This window comes from Ambystoma mexicanum, chromosome 10 (assembly GCF_040938575.1).
Source record: "Ambystoma mexicanum isolate Mex_15411 chromosome 10, UKY_AmexF1_1, whole genome shotgun sequence".
In the NCBI taxonomy this organism is placed as follows: Eukaryota; Metazoa; Chordata; class Amphibia; order Caudata; family Ambystomatidae; genus Ambystoma; species Ambystoma mexicanum.
In genome coordinates, this window is record NC_090932.1 from 365,655,454 (window position 1) to 365,680,363 (window position 24,910).

The window sequence follows — 24,910 nt, forward strand, 5'->3', positions numbered from 1 at the left end:
CAGATGCTCAAAGGGCAGCATGAGTTTTGGGGAAGGAGTTTCAGGGGTATTTGAGGGAACTAACCAAGAGTATAACAGTTTTGTTTCACCAAATTGCTCCTAAAAGAGAAGGCACAGTTGAAGAGTAGCCGAAAGATTAACTGAATTTATCAGCGCCACAGTTATATCCTGGGGAGCGGGTGTTTGTGAGAAATGTTGTTCGCCGCTGGAACAAGCAGTGGTTCGAGGGGCCTTATACAGTTGTTTACGCCACGCCCTCTGCAGTTCGTGTGAAGGAGTTGCAGTATTGGGTCCACTTTTTTGATGTTCAGGAAGCATCTGGCACTGCTCCACCTTCTCATTACTCAGTGGTATTAAAGTATATTTTGTAGCACGTTTCCTTATGATACTGCTGTTGGTCAGTCCTCATGCGATGTTGAAGAGGTCTCATTTTTCTGCATGGTTATCTGTTTTTTTCTTCTTCTTCATGTTCAGCACTACACGCGTCATGCAATATATATGTTATATATGTTGTTTCCTTCTTGGAGTAGGCATAGTGTTTCTGTGTGGTTATTTTATATGGTTGTGGCATATAAATGAGGGTATGGGAACAACAGAGGTGTATCTTTGGGAATGACACGAATCAGGAGAAAAACTGCAGCAGAGATAGAATATAATCCTTGTAAATGGGTAATCTGACAACATGTGGTATATTCATAATTGCGAAGTGGGCATGGAGAGGTCAAACAAGAGCTGCTTTATATGATCTTTGATACCTCATGCGACGGGCACACCCAAGTTGTTTATACCTCAAGAACTGCTGCCACTTATAACCCAGTGTTTGGTACACTTGGCCCTGTGCAGAGTACAAAGTCTTTTCCAAGGGCACACGGTCAAAGCAGCAATAATGGACAGAAATAATGAAGAATGTGCCAAGAAGAAAGAACAAGCCCATTGTAAAATAAGACCATTGCTGAAGATGGAAGCAGCGTTGTTTTTCAGAAATAGATAGGTGGCAGGAGTAGTGGACATTGCAGTGTGGGGGGGTACTGGGTTTTTCAGAAGATTTAGCAACATGAGTGAATCAAAACTACGGCAGAACATGGGAAAAGTACATGCCTAAATTGACATTGATCGAGTTAAGTGAAACACCAGCAAAAGTACAGAGGCCAGCAGAGTTTTCCTTTTGCTTCTGAGGAAATGGTACTATACCTATAGGAACAAACATTAATTGTAATAAGACTCTTCATCCCCGATTTAACCAAAGGCTCAGCGTAGTGGATGGATGTGTATTGGGTGTCTGGACAACACACGTACCTACACCTCTAGCCATCATGAAGTGGTGCATGCTCAGTGACCACCGAACACTCAGTGGTTTTGGTAGTTCCTGATGCCCATTTGACTGTTATAAATGGGCCACCCCCAGAACCAACTAAGCACCCATCCGACAAGCATGCCTGTCGCTCACTAAACCTTTGTTGTCAGAGAAGATTGAATTATCTATCCAAAGACTCATCCAATAAGTTGAAGGTGATCCCGGATCTGCACAAGTTCTTTACCAAAACTGAAACATTTTCCAAATCCCTCGTCTGATATAATGAGGAAGTCTATTGTCTTAACAAAGCAGAGTTGGCCACGTCAGTTCACTTTCATAATGTCTGGATCAGAGGGATTCACATCACGTGACAGTCTCGATTTATGAAGGTGTCAATAGGTTTAAACCACCAATCCTGTACCTGGATTCAGTATTGACGATGTAGTGGACCACGTGTCTAAGGGAATGGGTTTGGATAAGGTGTGGTCAATCGGTCCAGGGACTCCAGGGGGTTATTAGCATGTTCTATAGCTCGTAGCCAATGAGGGTGGTGGGATAACATTGTAATCTACTTATTCAAATTCTGCGGTTTACCCAAGCTGGTGTAGCAGCAGCACCCTATTAAAATGTTGTACTTCTTGCTCCAGCACGGGAACTGGAAGTCAAACACTGAAATGGAGCGCTGATGCTAGGCGCACAGCCAATCACTGTTACTTCACCTTGGGTGGCATCACAGCTATGGGCAATCCTGTACAGCACCTGTGTGTGCTGAGAAAGGCCAAGTGCCCCCACCCCCCCAGCCCAACCCATGGAATGGCCCTTGACAGTACAAGTGGAAAAGTGCACCTGTCAATGGGTGTACACCCTCAGCAGCCGCTGCACCCACCTTGCTGTGGTCTCAGGCAACGGGCTGCACACTACCATGCACTACAATCCACATGTGTGAGATGTCCCTCAACCATGCAGCATGTGTGACCAGCAAGCCAACATACCAGTATGCATGTTGACTAACAGAATATCATTGTTCACCCAATATGGTCGCAGTCAACTTAGGAGGGAGAGGGGAAAGGGCCATCCGCCTCCCATGGGCGGGTCAGTGGGTCCACACTATTGGCCACAACCCCAGCATCAGCCAGCATGGGGAGAGCAGGCGAAGGGGACGGCAAGCAACACCAGGGCCCAGCTGCACCACACTTGCCAGTGCAAGCACATTACCCATTGCCATTACCCATTGTCAGTGATGAGGATATATCCACTGGGCCTGCACCCCTGGCACCAGTGAATGCCACCCAACTGCTAACCAATGTGGATGTGGCGGGTGAACCAGCTGCTGGCAGCCATGTGGGAGGCACGGTGCATCCCACCGCCCAACTGGCCCATGAGAAGGACTCGACAACTGAGCGGGGTAGCTGGGGATATCCAGAGTCACCTGTAAGGAGAAAGGTCAAAGGTGTCAGTAACAGTGCATTGTGGATGTGTTGCCATTTACTACAGCATGTTACTGGACTTTCTGAGCATATATTATGAGTTTCATTGCACTACATGTCTTGCTATCACTGTATGTACATGTGGAATACAGCAGTATTTGTATTGTTGTGTTACCCCATGCACCCAGCTCACTGGCAGCAGTTGCCGTTTTCAGGGTCTATGATTGTAATGGCAAGATTCCATGGTGCCTGTTTTGGGTCTGTACTTTGCTCTCATGCATGTTCCCTGATGGTTGATTAGTTGAACAACCTCTTATTATAATTCCAACCTATCAGCATTTGGGTCTTATAGATGACAGTGCACGAATTAGCATTTTCTCTTTACATGGCGTCATATTTCAATATAGCAGATTTCCCAATTTTCATGTTGCATGGATTTATTTGAAGTCAGCATCATGTAATACTGCCTTTTCAATTTACAAAGCTGTGGTATGTATACAATTTTAAATGCGATTCTATTCCATTGTGCAATGAAGCCTTTTCAAAATACATTTGACATGTTTAACAAATAGCCATTCCTTGTTTTAGATTGTTTTGCTCTCTGTTACTCTATTTTCATAATACTGCAAGAGAAAAACAACTTTGCAATGCATGCTCATTTTGGCAGAACATGAAGCATTGATTTGACAAAATGATTTAAACATGTACAAATTAGAAATTAACCCTTTTCATAGATCTATCTTTGTGCTTTTCACAGGAAATGATTTTTAAACGCACAAAGCTTTTGTAATTTGCAATGAGCACAGGTTAACACTATCATGCGATTTAAATGGTTTAATAATGTCCTGTACAGTATTCACTTGTGCCTGAAAGGAGAAGGTGTGAACACCAATAGTTATGAATGCACATGTGTTAAATGGATCCCTATCAAATGCTGTAGGAATGTTCTAGGCATACTTGACTTGCCTTGGATTGTGAGCTGTTCAAATCACAGTTATATTTATCCAGTTGACAGTTTTGCCCATTGTGTTTCAACCCTGCCTTGGCAGCTCAGTCTTTTTCTCATTGTTTCCAGCCAGTCTTTTTACTCTTTCCCATTGCTCTGTATCCTTGTGTCCCTGGCCTCTGTTCCTCATGCTGGAACCTTGTACCCCTATTTAGCTTTTAGTGCCCTATCATGTCCTCACCTGCTGCTCTGTGTATTCCTTTGGAAAACGATTGGCTACTCTTCCTCACAAGGCAATAGTTGACAATCTTTCTTTCTTTCTTTCCCTACACATAGTCCATATTGCATTTAATTTAAAAGAATTTTGATTGTTGGTTCTTTTCTTTCCACAGAAAGCATTCAATGTTGTTCCTGATGAACCTAAATGCGTTTGTTTTTTAGGAATAATCCTTGTTTGTGGCTTAGTGTCTAGACACAGAGATGGACTTTCAGGGAGTATTTGACGGAGATTTGAAGAGGCATTGTCCCTTTCTCATGGGTACTGTCAAGTATAACCTGGGCACACTCTTAGTGGGATTCCAGTTTGTTTATCTGTTGCATGGTTCCCAACTGTACTTGTTCAACATCTTGACGTGTCTTTTTCTACTGTCTGCTTGCCTATACTGCTTTCTTATTTTATCTCTTTCTGAATGCACTTTGCATGTCCCTTTACAGCTTTGCATTTCCCAAACCTAACCTGAGGGCTCCCCTCTAAGCTTCCATACACATCATGTGAAATGTAGCTAGTGTCTTAGGATACTGAAACCATTTATTATGATTCATAACATAAGTGAGATGTCATTCTCAATATGAATATGGATTAGTTTCTACTTATATGAGAATGTAAAATGGATCTGCCAAGTGACTTTTTCTTGGCATTCATAATGCAATGTTGGTGACGCATTTGACAGGCTTATGTGAGTGACTTATTGCTGTCTTTTTACATTTCTCAGAGAGTCACTGTGCCATATTTCAGGACGCAGGTTTTACAGACATTCGGCCATATCGATACTGGGACAATGAGAAGCTGACACTTGATGTCAAAGGACTTATCGATGATTTGGAGGTACACAAAATAACTTTTACCGATGAATGATGAGCGGAAGTGACCACAAAACTGCTTTGCACTCCTCCTTGCTTTTTTAGAACAGGAAACCTTCAGCATATTGACTATGTAGAGCTTTCTTATGAAGTGAAACCGCAAACAGACACAGTGGAAATAGACTTTGATTATATATGATCATCATCCACTTTATTAATTAGAAATCAATAAATACATTGAATAAGACAAGAGTGCATACATGAAATTAAACACAGCAAGTGAATTCATACATCTCTCGAAAATCAAGTAAGAGTCTAACAGGTTATTTAACAGATAGCATCGATCAGGCAGAACTTGGAGGCCTCGAACACATCCTCCTCTAACTTCAAAGGTCATGGCCTGGGTTTCCCCTGTGACCATGCCTTGGGCAGGAATGTGACGACCCATTCTTCCCCTCGATTGTGAGGTGACGTTTCGGTGGCCACAGTTGGTAGGAATTAATTCCTAGGAGCAGGAAAGAACAATTCTTAAAATAAAGTATGGGCCATCAGAGCTTCTATATGGTTCCTCTTTGGGTCTGTATCTTCTTTTGTGGTTACGCACTTATTCCCATGTTCACCAAGGTATGGATGCAGTTCTTATCGTTAAATTGGAGATTGTGGGCAGGCGGTTGGTAACTTGGCTCCCAAGCAAAGAGTTGCATTCATTCAAATGTTTGCCTGACACCTCCCACATTTAACAGTTTCAGGCTTCTTTGTGGAATTCGACTTACTGCTAGACACCGTTCAAGAACAAGTCACCTGGGGCTAGCACTTATCCGATTTAAACAGTAGTCATGACCGTATACGGCAACATCCATATCCCATTCACTCATGTAGGAAAAATGGATAGCCTTTGGTCTTTATATTGGGTTTACATAGGGTGGGAGCTACTGTGGACACCCCTGGGGTATATCAGGCTGAACTTCACTGTCCTTTAACAAAGGCTGCCACCAGCCAGTGGATGCCACACAAATGGCAGTTGGAAGATACTTGTTCTGGGGAACCAAGTGCCTTAGAGCACCAGGAAATAGGGTCTCTCCCTGAGATACACATTGGGAATAGTGTGTCTAATGGGGCCTTGCACCAGAGTGCTTGGTTTAACTTTTAGATCCAAACAATGATTATAACGTGCTCTATTCATTGCTGACTCACAGTGTACTGAACTGCTTGATGGATTGACATTATTACACAACCTGACGATTGCACAATGCAATTTGATAACCTACAGGCTTGATTAGGTAACATTCACCCAGACAATTTCACCAGTAAATTATCCTATCAAATCTTTACATGACACCACCCACCCTGTCCACATAGATGATAGGGAAATCTTGTCATGCATTCTCATCTTAGACTTTGTCCTTACCTGGGAGATAGGACGACTGTCCAATCATGCAGATAGGCCAATACAGAAGCTATTGATGTATTTTTATTCTAGCGATTTCTGACCTCTACTTAGTAGCCTTGAATGGTCATCAGTGAGGATGTGTTCCTTGTGCTGATAAATGACCATGCCTTATCTGTTTATTCTAAGTGCTATCAGGCGTGATGAGCAGTTCCAACAAAAAAAACTTCCCCTGGAGAAAAACTTCTCAAATGGAAAGAATAACACCTTTAGACAAGGATCATCACTTTGCTTTACTGTGGTCAACGTTTTACGTTTTATTTGCATAAGAGTTGACTTTTTGGCCATGTCCTGTTTTTGATACATATTTGACTGCTGTATTATCTTAGAATGCCCTATCTTTGGGTAGATCTCGGTTTTTAATGGCGGATGACCATGTTTGGCCTGTAATTAACATCTTTTTTTCCACAACTTTATTTAATAATATGTTTACAATATGCATTGAAGCTACAGTGAACAATAAAAAAGGAAACAATAATAATAAAGGTCGAGTTCTTAGGGGAATTAGCTCTGTAATACGAAGACTATCAACACAAACATGTTCTGAGATAAAAGAGACATTAAAAGAGTAGGCAATCGTTGGATTCGAGTTCAATGAGTGAATAGTTACATGCAAACTTTCATGAATGTCAGTGTATTGATAACTCCCGCAGTTAAAATGTTTGGTATCATGGTTACAAGGCAGAAACGCACCTCTAAGTAACTTCAGCCAAATGTGTATCTGCTTGAAGAAGAGACATTATCTGAGAAAGTTGCCTGCACCCGCTTAAAATTAGGCAAGAACTAATTTAAGGTTTTACATTGACCAAATTTACCATACTTTACACTACCAAATTGATATAAGTGGGATTTTGTGATTCTTACAAGATTAAGTTTATGCAAGTCATTCTGTGTTTAGAAGATGGGTACTTAACTTCCTGCCCCCTTCCTGTGCCTCCCATAACCAGAACTACTAGGCCCAGTAGGAGTATCAGCCGCATTATGCCCCTAATCCTCACCAGGATTTCTTACCAGTAGAACTGCACAGAGGGGCATGTTCACCAATTTATCCCAGTTTTCCAGCAAAGTGGGGGGTGATTACGGAGAAAACTGTGCAGGCATTTCGGGTCATAACACCTTCTGAGATACATTTTATAAAGGCACTCCTTCTTGGTTATACATCTAGATGAGGTTCGAGCATTAGCTCATTTTTGTGACCAAGAGTCTGGCGATATTTCCAAATCGTCTTCCCACTTTCAAATATATTGAAGTTATCATTGCTGGTAGTGCAATCCAATAAGCAGTATAGTTAGGTTTGGTTGTCGGGTGTCTTTGTCGCCAACTAAGTGGTGAGTTATCCAATGTCTTAACTGTACGTAGCTATACTATTGCATTTTAGAAATGACACATTTCTCCCTTCTCTTAGTCCCAAGGTGATAACAATCTCCCAATTTGGAGAGGGGGTTGAATGTTAAATTGTATGTGTTAACTCCTAGATAGTGTAAAGCGTAAAGAAGAGGCTTCCCATTCAAAAGGGAGCTCATTCTTTAGGGCAGATATCATAGCTTACTATCTGGAAATGTTCAAACTTTTCAACTTGTCATAGTTAATCATAACGCCTACAGCTTTCTGAGAAACATTTAACTTTCCAGCAGAACTGCTAAGAAAGGGCTAACTGGTTGAATTAAGAAGAGTAATATGTCATCAGCCTACAAAGCCCTTATGATTACCAAAAACTTAAAAGGCAATTGGGGACATTGAGTCTGAGGAGGGCACAGATTTCGGGAGCCTGAATGATAGTGGCAAGATGGAGGGTGGGCTAACAAGTAAATACTATACATTGATTGTATCTAGGTCAATGAACAATAGATCCCTACTGGAAGAATGGACAAGGAGAATGACATGTGAGATGACTCAGGAACGATGGGAGGTTGTTTGTAAGAATGTTTGCCTATCTTCTGTAAGCCTGGGCGAGAGATTGCGTCAGATTAAGTTCCTGAATAGGGTGTATTGGATGCCTGAGAGTTTACATAAGGGAGGTCTCTCAGATAGGAGTGACTGTTAGGGCTGTGTTCACAGAGTGGGCACCTTGGAACACATGATCTGGGAGTGTGTGAGAGTGAGTGATTTCGGGAGGAGGCTGCATTATTTTTAACAACGTGTTGGGGCTGACCTTAGATTATGATTTTAATAAATCTATTTTTAGTGATGCACTTCTCAAGGAAAATGGCTATTTAGGGGTGCCTTAGTGGCAAAAAACTGATTTTAAGAGGATAGAAATCGAGATTGTCTCCAGAAGTGAATGTTTGGATGGACAAAATATTAAAATTGGCTGACATGGAAAGATTGATTTATCGTCGGAAGAAATCTCTTGGATTTTTTTAGAAGATATAGGATAGATTCCTGGACATGTAGTAGCTCTAGCTTTGCTTTCTTTTACTGTTTATTTTTTTTTTAGGGTGGGAGGAATATTAAGACATGTTTGACCGAATATTGTTTCTCTTGAGTGTTGTAAAATACATAAATTGTTAATATAAAATGTGCTCATACAGTCTAATTCTAATCGCTAGTGGCTCAACAGAAAGTGCAAAGAAGAGTAAGGGAGGCGGCATCCTTGATGGGCCACCCTTGTTAGCTTGATGAGTGTGGACAAGTGACCATTCACTCTGATTCTGGTAGTAGGTATCGGCAGTACTGCCTTAAACCAGAATTAAAACCCTAGTTTCAACCCCTTTCCTAACAAATTCTCTCCAAGAAAACCGCAACCCTATCATAAGCTTTCTGTCTGTCAAACCCTAAAAGGACCAATGACATTTGATACTTGACTCTTAAGTCAATCAGGATGATGGCCATGCAAATATTATCTTGCAGATTTATCCCTATCACAAAGGCTGAATGATCATAATTAATAAAGAAGGGGAACATGGATGCTAGATGAAGGGCAAGAATCATACCAAAAATCTTTGGGTCCACATTTAGTAGCAAGATCATGTGCTTTGAATTACAGTCTGCTGGATCTTTCCCTTCCTTGTGAAATAATGTGGTTCCGATTCCGATTCTGCCACTTTAAGGATCTTAAAGGTCCTAAATAAGTTATATAACTTAGTCAAGGGAGTTGAAATAGCCATGAAGATCTTATAAAAAAGAGTGAACCTGTAGGGCCTGGGATCTTCTGAAGGGGCATCTTTTTTATTACTGATTTCACCTCCTCCTCAGATGCATGGGCCATAGTATTGAGCTTTCGTTAAGTGTGCTAATGAGATTCAACGTAAATAACCTTTTTTGCAGTTCATAGACCGGCAGCCTCCTGTCATAATGTGGGAGAAATGATGACATGCTATTTTGGACTTCTCGTGAAAGAACTAAACACGGTCAATCTACGGGCTGATCTCATGACCCCTGCCCCCAAAGCTGCCATCTTTGAAGAGTCCTTCCATCCTCAGAAGGAGCTTCAACTGGGCTGAGAGGAATACCGAGCTCAGCTCAACACCACCAGAAGCACTTATTACAGCTACCTGAGGCTGCCCGCAATGGTCTACAAAAATGAACCAGGATCAATCTACGGGCTGACCACGTGATCCTGGACAATCTCTAATGAGAAACTAGCTTTGGGGCGTTGTGCCCCAGGGTGCCCAGTTAAGGGCGTAAGGTAGGGCGGACCAATTTAGGGGTGCCATTTTGTAGCCTTAAACTCCCCTTGCAGTCCTCCGTCCAGCTCCTTAGCAGCATCCTGTTATCTGCAGCTGCTACTGTCACTGTTACAAGAAAGGAAGTCCCAGCTTCCTATTTTGGGAATGTAGGCGTTTTCCTTAGAATGTCTACTCACCTGCACGTCCAGAGCAAAGGTTTAACAGAATTAAGAGTACTTGCAATTATCTTTTCCTTTTTCATTTTTTGTCCCTGTTCGCCCCTGGTTGCCACTGGGTGCCACAAAGCATGCCTCATTCAAACAAAAAACCAACATTAAAATCAAACTTCACCACAACACTCCACTGCCACGCTGTACCTGCTCACACACAAGAAATCAATGAATCCATTAGTACACACTCCCCAAATATACTCTTCCTTAAACATGGCTTCAACCAGACCACAGACCTATTATCAATGAGATGCTTCCCCCACACTATCACATCCAGCATAGCGACTGCCCACACAAACAAGGTGGTGGCTTTGCCATCATATATAAATAGCCACTCCAAGTTAGCAACCCCACTCACTCCACATATACATCTTTTGGAGCACTCTCACTTGCTCCCCTCCATCATACCCACACCCCATATTTCTCCACCTCATGTACTGCCCCCATCACACACAATCTGATCTTCTACACTGACTGGACTGACTTCACAACTAACAACCACAGCTCCCCCTACATCAGTATCTATCTTAGCCACTTCAACCCTGGTAGTTCCCATCCAGACAGGAACATCATACCAAAGAGTATCCTCGCTTCACACATCACCTATGACCTCACACATCTAATCACACAGCTGGCAATACCCTGGAGTTTTTTTGTATTTCAAACAAAAATGATGTCTCACTGGAAAATGTAATCTGGGTGTCGTGGTCAGACCACTTTGCTATCCTCTTCACGCTCACTCTTCAACAAAAGAACCCCCACCTGCCACACATCCCCCTGTCCCCCAGCAAGACAAACCAAACACATTGCACACAGATCCTTAGCACCACTTATAACACCCCACTCTTCCCCACTCACATCCCTCCACTCTTCAAAACAATTATGACACCATCATCACACAGGCACTCAACAACATGTCCACCACCATAAACTATGGTTAAATAGCTCCCTCCTCCAAAGTACTATCCTCACCTTCGACACCCCCATCCACTGCAGTATTCAACTCCCTCGTGGACTACTTCTACTCCAAATTACACAACGTTAAGCAAGCCCTCGCCTCTGCTTTCCCACTTCCACCACCCTTTCCCAAACATTCGAATACATGGGAAACCTTACACCCATCGACACCAACACTCATCTCCCTACTTCCAAAAGAAAACCTGCATACTTGCTTCCATCAAGTTGCATCCACCCTCGCTCCCCTCTGGCTCAATATAATCAACTCCTGTCTCTCATATGGTACTATCTCTTCAGCACCCAAAGCTGGACAAATGACGGCCCTCCTAAAAGAAAAAACTCTCAACCCCATACTCCATGAAAATGACCGCCCCATCACTGTCCTGACATACCTCGGCAGAATCATGAAATGCTACCCAACTGCAACAACACATCACCCCAAACAACCTACTCTGCTGCTTCCAATCTGGCTTTTGACCTGGACAAAGGTCTGAGACTACTACACTTTGCATCCATGATGACCTCCACAACATCACAGTCAAAGGAAACACAGCACTACTCGTACTCCTCAATCTCTCTGCAGCCTTCAACACCATCAACCACATCACTCTACTCAATATCCTATCCCACAGTATGAAACTCACAGGCACCGTCCTCAGCTGGTTCAGCTCCTTCATTACTGACAGGACACACTTTGTCTCCATGTCCCCTTTTCGATCCAACCCCAGTCTGGTCAAGTTCAGGGTCCTGCAGGGCTCCTCCCTGTCTCCACTCCTCTTCAACCTATATATTGAGTCCCTTGGACAGACCCTTAGCAAACACAACATCCGTTTCCACCAATATGCAGGCAACACTTAAATATATTTTGAAATCTCATCCCCCTCACAACTCCACATCTTCAAAAGCTGTCTCTCCACCATCATCACCTGAGTGGCCACCCTACTACCTCAAGCACAGCCATAACAAAACAGAACACCTCGGCATCTGCTCTCCCCAGGCATAAACTCACCACACACAACCCACACATATCCCTTTCCACACATGTCAAATCCCTTGGCTTCATCATTGATCCACAACTTTCCTTCACATACCATAGCTGCTGTCACCAAAAGTTACAATCTACAACTGCACCTCCTACCTAAAATCACACATATCCTTCCTCCTGATGACTTCCAACCCGCAGTCCAAGCACTACTTCTCTTCAAGCTGGTCTACGGTAATGCCCGCCTCACTGGACCCAACAGAAGCACCCTTGCCCTGCTGCAAACCATACAAAACACAGCAGCCAGACTCACCCTCCACCTACCCAAACATTACATCACCCCAACTCTCTCCCAACTTCACTGTCTCTCCGTACCCAGAAGAATTGCCATAAAAAGATCAGTTTTGAGTCCTGAGTGTTTCTTTCAATTGATGTGCTTTTTTGCGTTTGCCTAATTGAGCTGCTTCTCCCTGGTTATAGTGAATGCTGTAGTTTAAGATATTAGCTCCCCTCTCAGTATGACATTAAACACATCCCTCACTGAATTAACAGTTAACCTCAGTGGTAACATTGATCTCGAAATATGTCATAAGGGCCAAACAAGTACAGTCTGTGAATGTGTAAAAATAAAAAGTGAGACCTCTCTCTCGAGTAGAACCCTCTAAATGTCTTCTAGACTTATTTCCTTCATAACGTCGAAGGGCAAGATGATTCTTATAGTATGTGGTAGTAATCTAGGGTTTTGTCCTTACAAGGGTCTAGTCTAGACCAGTATTGAAGTTGCCACCTACAATCTATGGGGAAGTCTGCTACTCTCAGGAGTAGGACTTGTAGGACAATATTTTGCCCATCATTGGGGTTGCAGGAGTTATTCGCCATTTCATCCACTCTTTTTTTCGACCTCCTGAACCTGCTTGTCTAGTGAGGAGAGCTTCTGCCCCAACTCTGCCACACTTCCCTGAATCTCTTTTTTGCAGGTGTGTGAAAAGATTTTTTGAGCCCAGTTTTGTGGCAGGAGTGTCAGTGGGTGGAGCATGGAGTGGAGGGTCATGTATCTGAGCCATTAACACTGCTTCATGGTTTTATCAACAGCCACCATCATCGTAAGTACATTGCCATTCTTCAGATCCTTGGGTTGCCTTGCCACAACCGGACATGCCTAAGTGCCACTGATACTGTGGAAGTAATATGCCACATAACTAAGTCCTCTGTGGGGAGCTTGTATTCCCCCACCTAGAAGATAAACCTCATGTGATCCTGTAGGTTGCAGTGAAGCTCTGTTCTCTGGACTTGTAATTATTTGTTGGAGGGATCTTTCAAAAGGTTCTCCAGCTCCAGATAATCAACAAACCTATATCATTCCTGCTCAGTGCCTTTCAGACAGCTCTCTTGAGCCCCCAAGACTCTGTCAAGCATCATGCCAGCTTTGGGGTTGCAGCAACAATTTTCAGCCCAGCTAAATCCTCCCCGCTTCTGATCAAAGCTGCAGGCCCAGGCATGATGGTTTAACAGTGAGGATCCTCAGCTTTATTCAGGCACTCCAGTCTGTGAGGGAGAAAGACAACAAGGTTGTGGGCTCTGCACACACACCCTGGATTCTGTGATTGTTCAATATGATCTGGAATGGGAGTCTACCACCTCAGCCGCTATAACCTTACTGAGCATCAGGCTCCTGCCATCACCACTGAGCATCACAATTAATGCACCCTGCTCTGTGTCCTACTGAGGGCGCAACGGCTCAACGCTGATGGGAGCATAGGAGGAGGGATCAGCCGGTAATGAACTCACCCTCTAGTTTGCTACCCTCCTGGGGCTCTGCTCTGCATCTTCACGACTCCCATTTTGATGCAGGGAGACCTTATCTCCGGAGGAGAAGCCCAATTAAGGCAGAGCAAAGTTCCATTATCTGCCAGATCACTAATATCATTAATATCATTATATTAATATCCTTAGTATCATAAATATCTAGAAGGATCAGCTTGAGTTGGTGTTCTCTGCCTCACCTGTCCAAAGATGGATCGTCTATGTTGATCTGAAGTTCAACCGCTTCATTAAAACTTGGAAATATCTTATGCCGGGCCTTGTGGATCATTTCTTCCTTTTGCATTACTCCACAAATTTTACTTATGATGCAGCCTAACCTATAATGTCATCATGCCATCATTGTTGGTTTCCTATGACAATATGTTAAACTTCCTTGTCAGAGTTGTTATAAAATGACACATATTTAAATACTTACTGGCATATTGTGATGCCCACCAGGCAAGGTCCTCCCTTCATCAGCTTAAAACACAGGAAAAATACTTATGATGGGAATATTTAGGCCACTTTTGAAATACTCTTATAACTCAGTAAATTAATATATTTCTAGGAAGTTCCTAGCAATGAGTCATTTTTAAAGGGTTGTGCTTTAGGTGATTTTAATAGAATGTAAGTGAAATACCTTGTTTGAGAATTTTAGATTTACTTTATATAAATGCATAGGACTCCCTTAATGTATGCCCATGTTGTATTTGCAACATAAGTGTGAGTTTGTGTAAACCTCAAGGTGTGACTGTCTACTTTATTTGAATTGCAGCCACATTTGAAAGCAATTGGGCTTCCCTTCAAGGCTTTCCATTTGTATAGGAAGAACGTATGTGTTCTGCCTAACTGTGACCAAACATTCAGGTTTAGAAGGTTAAGACAGAATGCCAGTCTGTGGAGGGTATCATCTACTAACTTGCAATATGAGCCGTTAAAGTTTATGGCTGATCTTCTAGAAGAAGATATGATATGATATGGCATTTATAATGCGCCTGTACACAAGTGTTTCTAGAAACGACAAAACAAAGAGGGGGAAACAAAGGGAGGACAAAACAACAATCTTACTAGGCCTTGTGTCATTCAGATTGCGCAAGAGCAGGGAGCAGGGAGGGGGAGGGGAGAAGTACCGAAGGTAGTGGGTGGATGGAGAATGGCGGGACGAAGGAAAAACAAGAGTGCAGCCAACGGGTGGCGAGTGCGGGTACTCATAAGTGCAGCCAACGGGTGGCATATAAGTGCAGTAGAGGGGACTGTAGGGTTGCAGATACAGACCACAAGTGCATGGGCGCAAATAGGCAGTGCAGAAATGCAGCTATACAGGCAGAGACCTCGGCCCAAGTTCAGTGCCGCCACTGGAAGAGATTTCACAGTTGGAGGGATACAATTCCTGGGCTTGAGGCCAAGGACAAGTCTTGCATTCCTGTTTTGGATGAGTTGTAGAGGACGGCAAATGGAGGTAGGAAGATTTAGAATGAGGCTGTTGCAGTAGTCCAGCTTAGAAAGGACCAGAACTCTTGAGAGAGTGAGCTTCTAGGGTAAAGTGAGGAAGGGAAGAATACCTCTTAGGAGGTGCAGCTGATAGTTTGACTTCTTAGAGACATCAGAGATGTGCCGAGCGAAGGAGAGTGAGAAGTCGAAGATGACCCCGAAGTTCTTAGCCTCACAGGTAGGAGCAGAAAGAGGGCCCATGGTGGGCGGCCAGACAGTGAGAGGAAAGGACGGAGCTTGTGTTCCGATGAGGAGGATCTCAGTCTTACTGGTATTATGGCAGGGATCATTGGCGGCATACCACTCCTGAATTGCGGAGACACAGTCAGGAATGAGAGAAGTAGTAGAGGCAGTTGAGGGGAGCCTGAAGGAGAGCTAAGTGTGATCCGCATAACACTGAAAGTTGGAGCACAGGGCAGCTACGCGGTGGGCAATAGGTGCCAGGTATTGGTTGAACAGCCAGGGAGAAAGATTAGACCCCTGGGGAACACCACAGCTAGGGAGAGAGATAGAAGAGAGGAAGGACCCCAGTTGGACCTGGGACGGTCGGTCAGTGAGAAAGGGGGTCAGCCAGGGCAGGGCCTGGTCAGTGATACCCAGGTTATCACTGAGCCTGTTGAGCAGGATGGCTTGGTTGACCATATCGAAAGCAGAAGAAAGATCGAGAAGAATGAGGACAGAAGGAAGGTTAGAATCGTGGTTTGAGAACAGGTCTTCACAGATGTTCAGGAGAGCATTTTTCGTGCTTCTGGCCACTCTGAAGCCAGACTGATGTTCGTGGAGTCAACCAAGAGATTCAGTGTGAAGGTTAAGCTGTGAAATGGCCAGCTTTTCCAAGCGTTTGCCCAAGAAAGGAGTAATGGAGGTAGGGAAATAGTTGGCCGGACAGGAGGGATCGGCAGAGGGTTTCTTAAGGGAGTGCTCAAGTGGGGAGGGGAAGGTTTCTTTGGAGAAAGGGAGTGCTTCATAGGGGAGAGGAAGGTTCCAGTGGCAAAAGAGTGGTTGCAGAAATCAGCCCAGGCTGGAGCAAGGGTGGCTGTGTTCCTTGATGGTTTTGGAAGAACAGGGAAGAACTTGTTTTGACGAGACTTTCATAGATCAGATTTGTCTAGAAACGTCGTCAGGGGTGAACAGAGGAAAGGAGGAGAAGGGGGGAGGAGAGACAAACGCAGGGGGGCCAGGAAAGGAGGAGGAAGATGGACAGGAGAGGGTGGACAGGATGTCCTGAGCTTTAGTGATGAAATGAGAAGCCAAGGCCGTGCAGAGGGCCAGGGAGGGAACAGTAGAAGTAGAGACTGCAGCAGGATTTCCAATTCCTTGCAGGTTTTAAAGAGTTCAGACGAGTTGTTAGATGCGGCAGAGGCGCGGGCTTGGATGGGCAGAGAGTCTGTATTGCGTTTGGAGGAGGTGGCAGGTCAGTTTGTCATAGGATGTACCTGTTGCCCTCCACTTTCTCTCAGCCACCCTATACTTGCGTTTAAGAGTGATGGGGTCTGAGTCGTGCCAAGAGTTGCACTTGGATTTGGGCTACAAGCGGATCCTCATGACAGGGACAAGCACATCAAGAGTGTCAGAGATAGAGCAGTGAAGGTTAGATAGGGCTGTGGCAGGGTGTGTGTTAGCCAGAGGTGCAGAAGGAGGAGAAAGTGGCTGCGAAAGCCTCAACTGACCCACCCTTCATGGGTCAGATGACCCTGAAGGTGGGCGGCAGAGATGGAGTTGGCTTGGCCTGAGCGGAAGAGAGAGAGAGATGAGAGGAAAGGAGAATGTGGTCACTCCAGGAGAGAGGAGTGGTGAGAGGGTTAGAGAGGGGGCGGTGTGAGGAGATTAGAACATCCAAGGTGTGCCCTGCAGAGTGAGTCGGGCCAGAGGGGTGAATAGAGAGAGAATCGCAGAGGTTGTGAAAGAGACCAGAAGGACAGGAAGAATCCAGGTGGATATTGAGGTCTCAGAGGAGGAGAAGTTGAGAGGCAGAGGCAAGAAAGGAGGAAGCGAGGTACGCCCACTCAGAGAGGAAGGGGATTACCTGGCCAGGTGGCCCGTAGATAGTGGCCACAATGAGAGGGAGGCCAGAGAGAGCCTGCAGATCAGGCATTTAAAGGAGGAGTAGTCCTGCATAGGAATGATAGAGGCAGGGATCCATTCCGGGACGATCATGCCTGCACCCCGACCAGGGCGGTTGGTTCTGGGTGCAGAGAGTATCTTGTAGCTATCAGGGAGGAGAGTGTCAAAACTTGTGACAGATCTGGCCGCGAACCACGTCTCGTCAGACCGAGAACATCCAGGTCGAGTTCTTCAAAGAGACGGCAAATGTCAGAGGAGTGTTTGACAGCTGAGTGAGAATTGAGGGTGGCAATGTGGAGCAGGTTACCAGCTTTGAAGGACTTCTGTGGAGGGGTACAGGTCTGGGGTACGTCCTGAGGTAGACTAGAAGGAGCCGAGGATGGGCAGAGGAGGAAGGAGGAGAGGGCGAGGTAGCCAAGGAGGAGAATGCCAGAGAGGTGGTGGAAGAGGGAGGCAACAGGGCGGCTTGAGAAGCAGTAGAGGGTGCCGTAGAGGTGCCAGATGATGGAGGAGGCAGAAGAGCCAGAAAAGGGAAAGAAGGGACAGAAGAAGAAACCAAGTTGATAAAGCATGGGAAGCGACTATGAAAGAGGAGGAGGTTGGCCCGAGGGCCTTGGACCAAGATGGTGCCATGAAGATAGACATTCATGATGATCTTGGAAGAGTGGAAGGGGGCCAGGAGGGTACCACCATTAATGGGTGAATAAGAAAAAGGAGAGAGCTATGAGACCATATGAAGGGTCCAAAGGCCTGGAGAGGGAACGACAAAGAGGATGTCGGTGAGGGTCGGTCTGGAGGAAGCTCTGGTGTAGGTATCAGCAATAGGGAGGCCTAGGTTGGAGACCAGGATATACCTTTTGAACTTCTTTCTACCAGACTTAGTGACAAGGACTGTATAGTCGATAGAGGATTGGAGTCTGGGGAATTGGGGAGTTGGTGGCCCCAAAACTGTTGAGGAAGTATAAGAACTCATAGGAAGTGGCAAGCCTGGTGATGTCTGTTGGCCTGAGGGCCTGCAACCGCAGGCTCCCAGGAGATTCTCCAGCTAATAAAATGTTTCACTCCACAAGTCGGATAAGTTTAATAGACTATGGGCCTCATTACGCGGTCGACTGTAAAACCAAAGGGCAGTAAACCTTAGGCGGTGGAACGGTTATTTCCCATTCCCATGGAGTCCGGGAATGGGAAACCTGAAGCACTAGCACTGTTAGTACTGGTGCCGGTGCTTTAGTGCAAAGCCTGGTGGTAGGGACCTAAACCCCTGGCAGGTCAGGCCTGCCAGGAGTTCCGTGACCCTACCGGCAGCCTCTTAGTTTGGCGGTCCAAAGGCTCCCAGGAGATTCTCCAGCTAATAAAATGTTTCACTCCACAAGTCGGATAAGTTTAATAGACTATGGGCCTCATTACGCGGTCGACTGTAAAACCAAAGGGCAGTAAACCTTAGGCGGTGGAACGGTTATTTCCCATTCCCATGGAGTCCGGGAATGGGAAACCTGAAGCACTAGCACTGTTAGTACTGGTGCCGGTGCTTTAGTGCAAAGCCTGGTGGTAGGGACCTAAACCCCTGGCAGGTCAGGCCTGCCAGGAGTTCCGTGACCCTACCGGCAGCCTCTTAGTTTGGCGGTCCAAAAAGGGTACCAGTACGTTGCTACCGGCACCTATATTTCGTGTAATGAAGCCCATAGTCTTGTTGAATCTTGAGGTTTGGCCATTTATTAGGTTTGCACGGATTTCCAAATTTTTTCCTACGAATTGTGCCTTTATGGCTGGCAGTCGAGGATTGCATGATGAACAATTGCTTTCTTTGCTTTCTACCCACTACATGGGTTTTTCATTTTGTTTTGCATTTTCAAATTGGTGCCTCATAGTGCATAGCCTTTTTAAGATAGCCGCATTGCTTTCACCGGAGTGAGCTGCCCTGGCCCGACAACCTCTCCCATTGGTTGCTTTGGTCTTGAAAACCCAATTACAGCAACCGGGAGGAGGAAGCCGGCCCAGATATCCAAGGCCCACAACGAAGGCCCCTGTCTGCTCCCTATCCGCTGCTGCAACACTGCAAGGCCCTCACATAGGCATTCCTGAGGCACTTCTAAGGAACCTGTGCTCTCACCCTTTGCTAGCATTCTTGATCCTAGCTGTGTTTTGAAGCTAGCTGCATCTTTGATCCTAGCTGTGTTTTGAATCTAGCTGCATTTTTGCATCTTTTGCTGTGCCCTTTGGGTTGTACTGCGTGCATTTAATTTAACTTGGTTGTCCCAGTGACTGCATTATGCTACACTACCCTGCTGTTTCCAACTTGATTACCCCTTCCCCTCGCCTAATTTCCCCTTAGCTCTACCTCACCCATGGTACTTTCTGTTTCTCATATCTTCCCAAACACTGCCTATCTATCACCACATATTCTGATGTAGCCGACTGTAACATGAGGCGGGCTTTCCCACTTCATGTACCCAGACTTTCCATTTGTAACCGCATGTCTAGATGTAGCTGCCTTGCAAAATGAGATCAGGCTTTTCCAATGTGTGCACTTGGTCATTAATGCACTTTGTAAATAATTGTTTTAACCATATTCTTAAGCTTAAAGCGCCCAGATGCTTCAGGGTTCGGTGCGCTATATAAATGTTAAAAATAAAAAATAAATAAAACATTTGTGATTTCAAGGTTGAACCCTGGGTCGAGAGTGACCACTACCCCCTGACTTTATCGGTTTGTGATACCCTACCGGGTGTCATGGAGGAGCACGTTAACAGTACCACGGTTGGTTTATTTGTTGGTTTGCATTCCAAGCTTGCATTTAATGGGTGAAGATTAACCAGACAGAAAATTGTTATCCCAGGCATATGTGGGTCTATTTTACCACTACTCATGAGCTCCTTTGGTCTGCAAGAAATTCAAAGAGACATTATTATGGAGGCCCCTGTTGACTTGATGACGACTGGGTTGTTCTTTTCTAAGACAAGATAGGTGATTAAGTCTCCAACTATTTGTAAAAACCCTTGGTATCATGGTGATTGCAGTCGGGCAAAAGGCACTATTGTGAAGCAGGCCAAAGTCGTAGCCACTAAGGGGTAGTGGTACTACAAAATGCAAGGGAAAAATATGCTGAGGTCATCAAGGCCAGAAAACGATACCAGGAGGACCCATGGGACTCTTTGCTTCAGGGAATAAATACTGGGAACATGACCAAGTTTTGTGAGATCTTGAGTGGTGGCCGGCCAATGGTGTCCAATTGCCTGCAGGGGTCCCTTCTGGAAGCTGTATGGGTCAAACATTTTGAGTATTTATACAAGTGGAAAAGTGCATTTGTTGTTTGAAATCTTATTAGGCCCGCCTTAGGGCAATTGGATTAATCCTGGAGAACGGGGAAGTCAGACTCGTCCTGGAGAACCAGAAAAATGGTTTGGACCCCGGGCCGGATATGGTTACGATGAACTGTTTCGCTGATGAACCCCTGGTTTGGGTACCGTATTTACAAGGATCTTTAATGTGGCACTGGCCCTGAATAGGGTAACAGAGTCTTGGACGCAGACGGTTATAGTACCCATCTTCAAGAAAGGAGATAGGACTAGTCAAGTGAACTATAGGCCTATCTCCCGTCTTGACTCGGCGGGAAGTGTTTGCAAGGCCCATCCTGAAACATTTTGAGGTCATGGTGTTTTAAGCCATTAGCAGGCAGGTTTCCGAAAGGGAGTCAGCATGATAGATCAGTGCCTAAGTTTTACGCCTCCTATGTGATGATACATTCTACTCAGGAAAATGCGTATTTATGTTGTCTTTATTGACTTAAAGACGGCATTTGGACCTGTTCCAAGAGCGAGCGATTGGGCTACTCCGGTGCAACTTTATTTAGATAACTATACATGCAGTTATACCAGCTCTCCTCAGGCATGTGCTCTTGTTTGTTTTCTCTGTCTGTAACCACCTCATAGGGACCCCAGTTCCCAGCGCCTGTATGCCTCCATGCCACTATGGCAGCGCCTTACAAATTAGTAAAGTAAAGAGTTATTGAACGCTATTTAGTCCCAATTTATGGGCAATGGTGCTAAGATCTGCTGCAGGGTCAATGGTGCTTTGTCCGTCACAGTGAAAATAGAAATGGGGGTCCGGCAGGGCTGCGTGCTGGACCCTTTGCTGTTTTGTATGTGCATCAACGGGGTAATCAATGACTTGTTGAATGTCCTGACAGATGCACCTTTGCTTGCAGGCGATAGGATTCTGATTCTTATGTTCGCTGATGACACTGTCCTGCTCTCAGTATCGTCAGTGGGACTGCGTCGCCAGCTGGACATTTATTTATGCTTCTGCCAGACAAACTCCTTGCCAATTAACGTTCAATAGGCCATGCCATGATCATGAGAGGGAGCACGGTAAAAAAACATCCCAGAATCTGGTTTGCCCTAGTAAATGGCACAATCTAGCAGGTCGCTGCCTATGGCTATCTAGGCTTACGAATAAAGGAGAACTCTACCTGGAAGGAGCGATTGGGCAAGGCTAATCTAACACTTGCAAGGTATAGTGGTGCACTTGATAAATTCACCAAAGAGCATGGGGGTGCCGGGAGGGTTGCCCTTGAGGCCTATGGAGCCCAGGAGAGACATGAGAGAGCAAGAGAAAGAAGTCAGGAGCTACCCCAGTTTAAAGACATAGGTCAGGGTTTGCAGCAAAAAATTAGGTTTAACAAATACTAGTCATAAGCCATGGTCAGAAAAAAATATACATAATATTTATTTTAGAACACACATCTGAAAGTTGGTAGGCCACTAAATCACACTGGGCTCATAGAGAGACAGGCAGTCCTCTGTGGTGCAGAGCTTTGGGGCGGGACTAACAGTGCACTCTTGTCTGTTACAGAGAATACGTTCTTGAAGAACCTTTTGAGTTGATCTATTTCCACACCCAACTTATCTGTCACCCGTGAACTGGACCTGCATCCCGTTGGAATAGCTTGTAGGGCTAAGCCACTTTTCTAATGGATAAGGCTGTGGGCAAGTGAAGAACTTTGAATGGTTTGTGTACTTCCATGTATTCCTCATCTTTGATATTCAAGTCTGCTTGCAGCTTGCTTCGGAATTAATTTTTCATAGGGTCGAGTGTCATGCAGATTGAAAATACTTGAAGTTTTCCAGAGGCAAGCTCCTCCGAGTACCCCTCCTAAGAAGTCAGAGAAAAGGACCCACCCCTCGGCGTCTGACAAGACCAGTAGGGAGTCTTGTGTGCCTCCTTCTCGCGCGCCTCAAAGCCCGGGAAGAGAGACTTCTCGACACAAATCGAAGGAGTCTTCTTCGATGCACAAGAAAAAACCTGTGCCTACCCCCTTAAGTCCTTCATCTTTGCAATCGAAGCCTTCTTCAAAGGTATTAAAGCCTTGTCTTCATCGCTTGAACCTTCGAGGCATGTCATCCATCTGCAGCCATCAAAGCATTTTAAACTGTCGGCTCATCCACTCACCGCTTTGGGAGGGTCGTCGAAGCCTTTGACGCCTCCAACTTCATCAGTGCATTCAGTGCTCTCGAAGACTGCAAAATCTATGGCTGAAAAGACCATGTTATTCAAACCCATTCCTCGACCTGATTTCTTCAGGCAAATGAGATCCATTTTCGCGGAAGATGAAGAGGAGGATCAGCCCCCTTTTGGGTACGAGTATGGAACACCAAATGTTTCATAAGAACTGATTTCTGAAGACTCTAAGATGCAAAATCTAGTAGAAACTCTTAAAGAAACCAGCAGCTGGGAAACTTCACCAGAGACTGAATTTGGTAACCCAGAGGTAACTGGTTATGCTGATCCTTCATTCATATCTGTTATTTGTAAAGTGGCTAAATTTCTGGGGTGGTCTAAACCCGCAGCTACTATGTAAACTGATGACCTCACTGATATCTTAGACAGTGGTTCGGTTAAGGAGGCTGCGTTACCATTTCATGTAGACTTAAGAGTGAGAGTTATGGAAAATTGTCTAAAACCAGATTCAATTCCATCTGTTAACAAATTGTTAGCAAAGAAATATAGAACTGCTTCTGTAAACCCTCCTTCTCTGAACAGGCACCCCACACCAGAAAGCCTGGTTGTTCAAGCAGCAACGGTTTCTACTAAAGCTGCAGCTTGTCCTCCGGCAGATAAAGAGGATAGAAGAATTGACTCTTTGGGAAAGAGAGTATCTAGTGCAGGCAGCATGGCACTAAAATCGACAAATGCTGCTAGTGCCTTAGCTGAATACACTCGCACCCTTTGGGGTGTAGCTACTCTTGCAGCAGAACACATTCCAGAGGGAGAGGAAAGAGAAGGCTTTTAAAGCCTAGTACAAGATGGAAAAGATGCTATGAGGCAGCCTTTACAGTCCAGCCTAGATACAGTGGATTCAGTAAGCAGATCCATGGCTGCCACTACAGTGCTTAGGCATATGTCTTGGCTAAGGAAATCAGGATTTTCGGCAGACGTCCAGGAACGTTTGCTTGACATGCCGCTTGACGAAACTTCTCTAATTGGAGAAAAGGCTGCAGGCTTCTCAAGCTGAAGAAAAATCATTAATGGTGGTAATCAGACAGCCTCAATCTTCAGCTCAAGGATGGAGAGGACATCATTTTCATTTTTATTCCTCGTCTCTAGAGGAAGAGGTCAATTCTCGCAAAGGGGCCAGAGAGGAGTTTCTCGTGGAGCCAGAGGTAGAGGAGGAAGAACTCCCCGTTCAACACCCTCAGTTACCCTAAACTGCAGGTGGTACAGTAAAATGACTCCCTCACCCAGAAGTCAGTGGTAGGAGGCAGACTGTCTTATCATGCCCAGAGTTGGAGAAGCATAACTTCGGATACATGGGTGCTACAAACTGTAGCAGACGGTTACTGTCTCCCATTCCTAAAGAGTCCTCCCGATTGCCCCCGAAAACAAGGCCAGCCTTGGTTCCTGATCCGCTCCTTCAACAGGAGATTATCATCCTGTTGGTGAAAGATGCAATAGAATTGCTACCTGCAGCGAAGAGAAACCAGGGTTGGTATTCTCCCTACTTTCTAATCCCCAAGAAGGACGGAAGAGTGCGACCCATCTAGGACTTGAGATGCTTGGACAAGTTCCTAAGGAAGGACACGTTCAGGATGGTCTCTCTTTTGCAAATCCTTCAGGCCATTCGACTCCAGTATTGGTTGGTGTCATTGGACCTTCAGGATGCTTACTTTCATCTGCCAATACATCTGAAACACAGAAAGTACCTGAGGTTCGCATGGGCGGTTCTCATCATCAGTTTCGGGTTCTGCCATTTGGGCTCACCTCAGCCCTGAGGGTCTTCACCAAGCTTATTGCAGTGGCGGCAGCAGGTGTAAGGAGGGAGGGATTCACATCTACCCCTACCTGGACGACTGGTTGATCAGGGCTGATTCTCCGGAAGAGTCGTCTCATTTGCATCTGCCACTTCTTGCACGAGCTGGGTTTCCCCCTGAACTTCAAGAAGTCGCCTTTGACACCTTCTCAGACGCTTCAATTCATTAGAGCAGTCCTGGATTCAGCCTCGGGAAAAGGTTTGCCAGCCGAGTTTAGGGCTCAACATCTCTTGCAGATGGTCCAAAAATTCCACAGTGTCCAACATCTTCCGGC

General features: G+C 45.2%; 1 protein-coding gene across 1 annotated transcript in view; it reads left to right on the plus strand.

Moving 5' to 3' along the window:
• Positions 1–24,910, plus strand: part of GOT1L1 (glutamic-oxaloacetic transaminase 1 like 1) — an 874,697-nt gene that overhangs the window by 409,370 nt on the left and 440,417 nt on the right. The window contains exon 4 of the mRNA XM_069617952.1: positions 4,660–4,772. Within this exon, the coding sequence (XP_069474053.1) occupies positions 4,660–4,772 (113 nt within the window). The remainder of the gene's footprint in view (positions 1–4,659; positions 4,773–24,910) is intronic.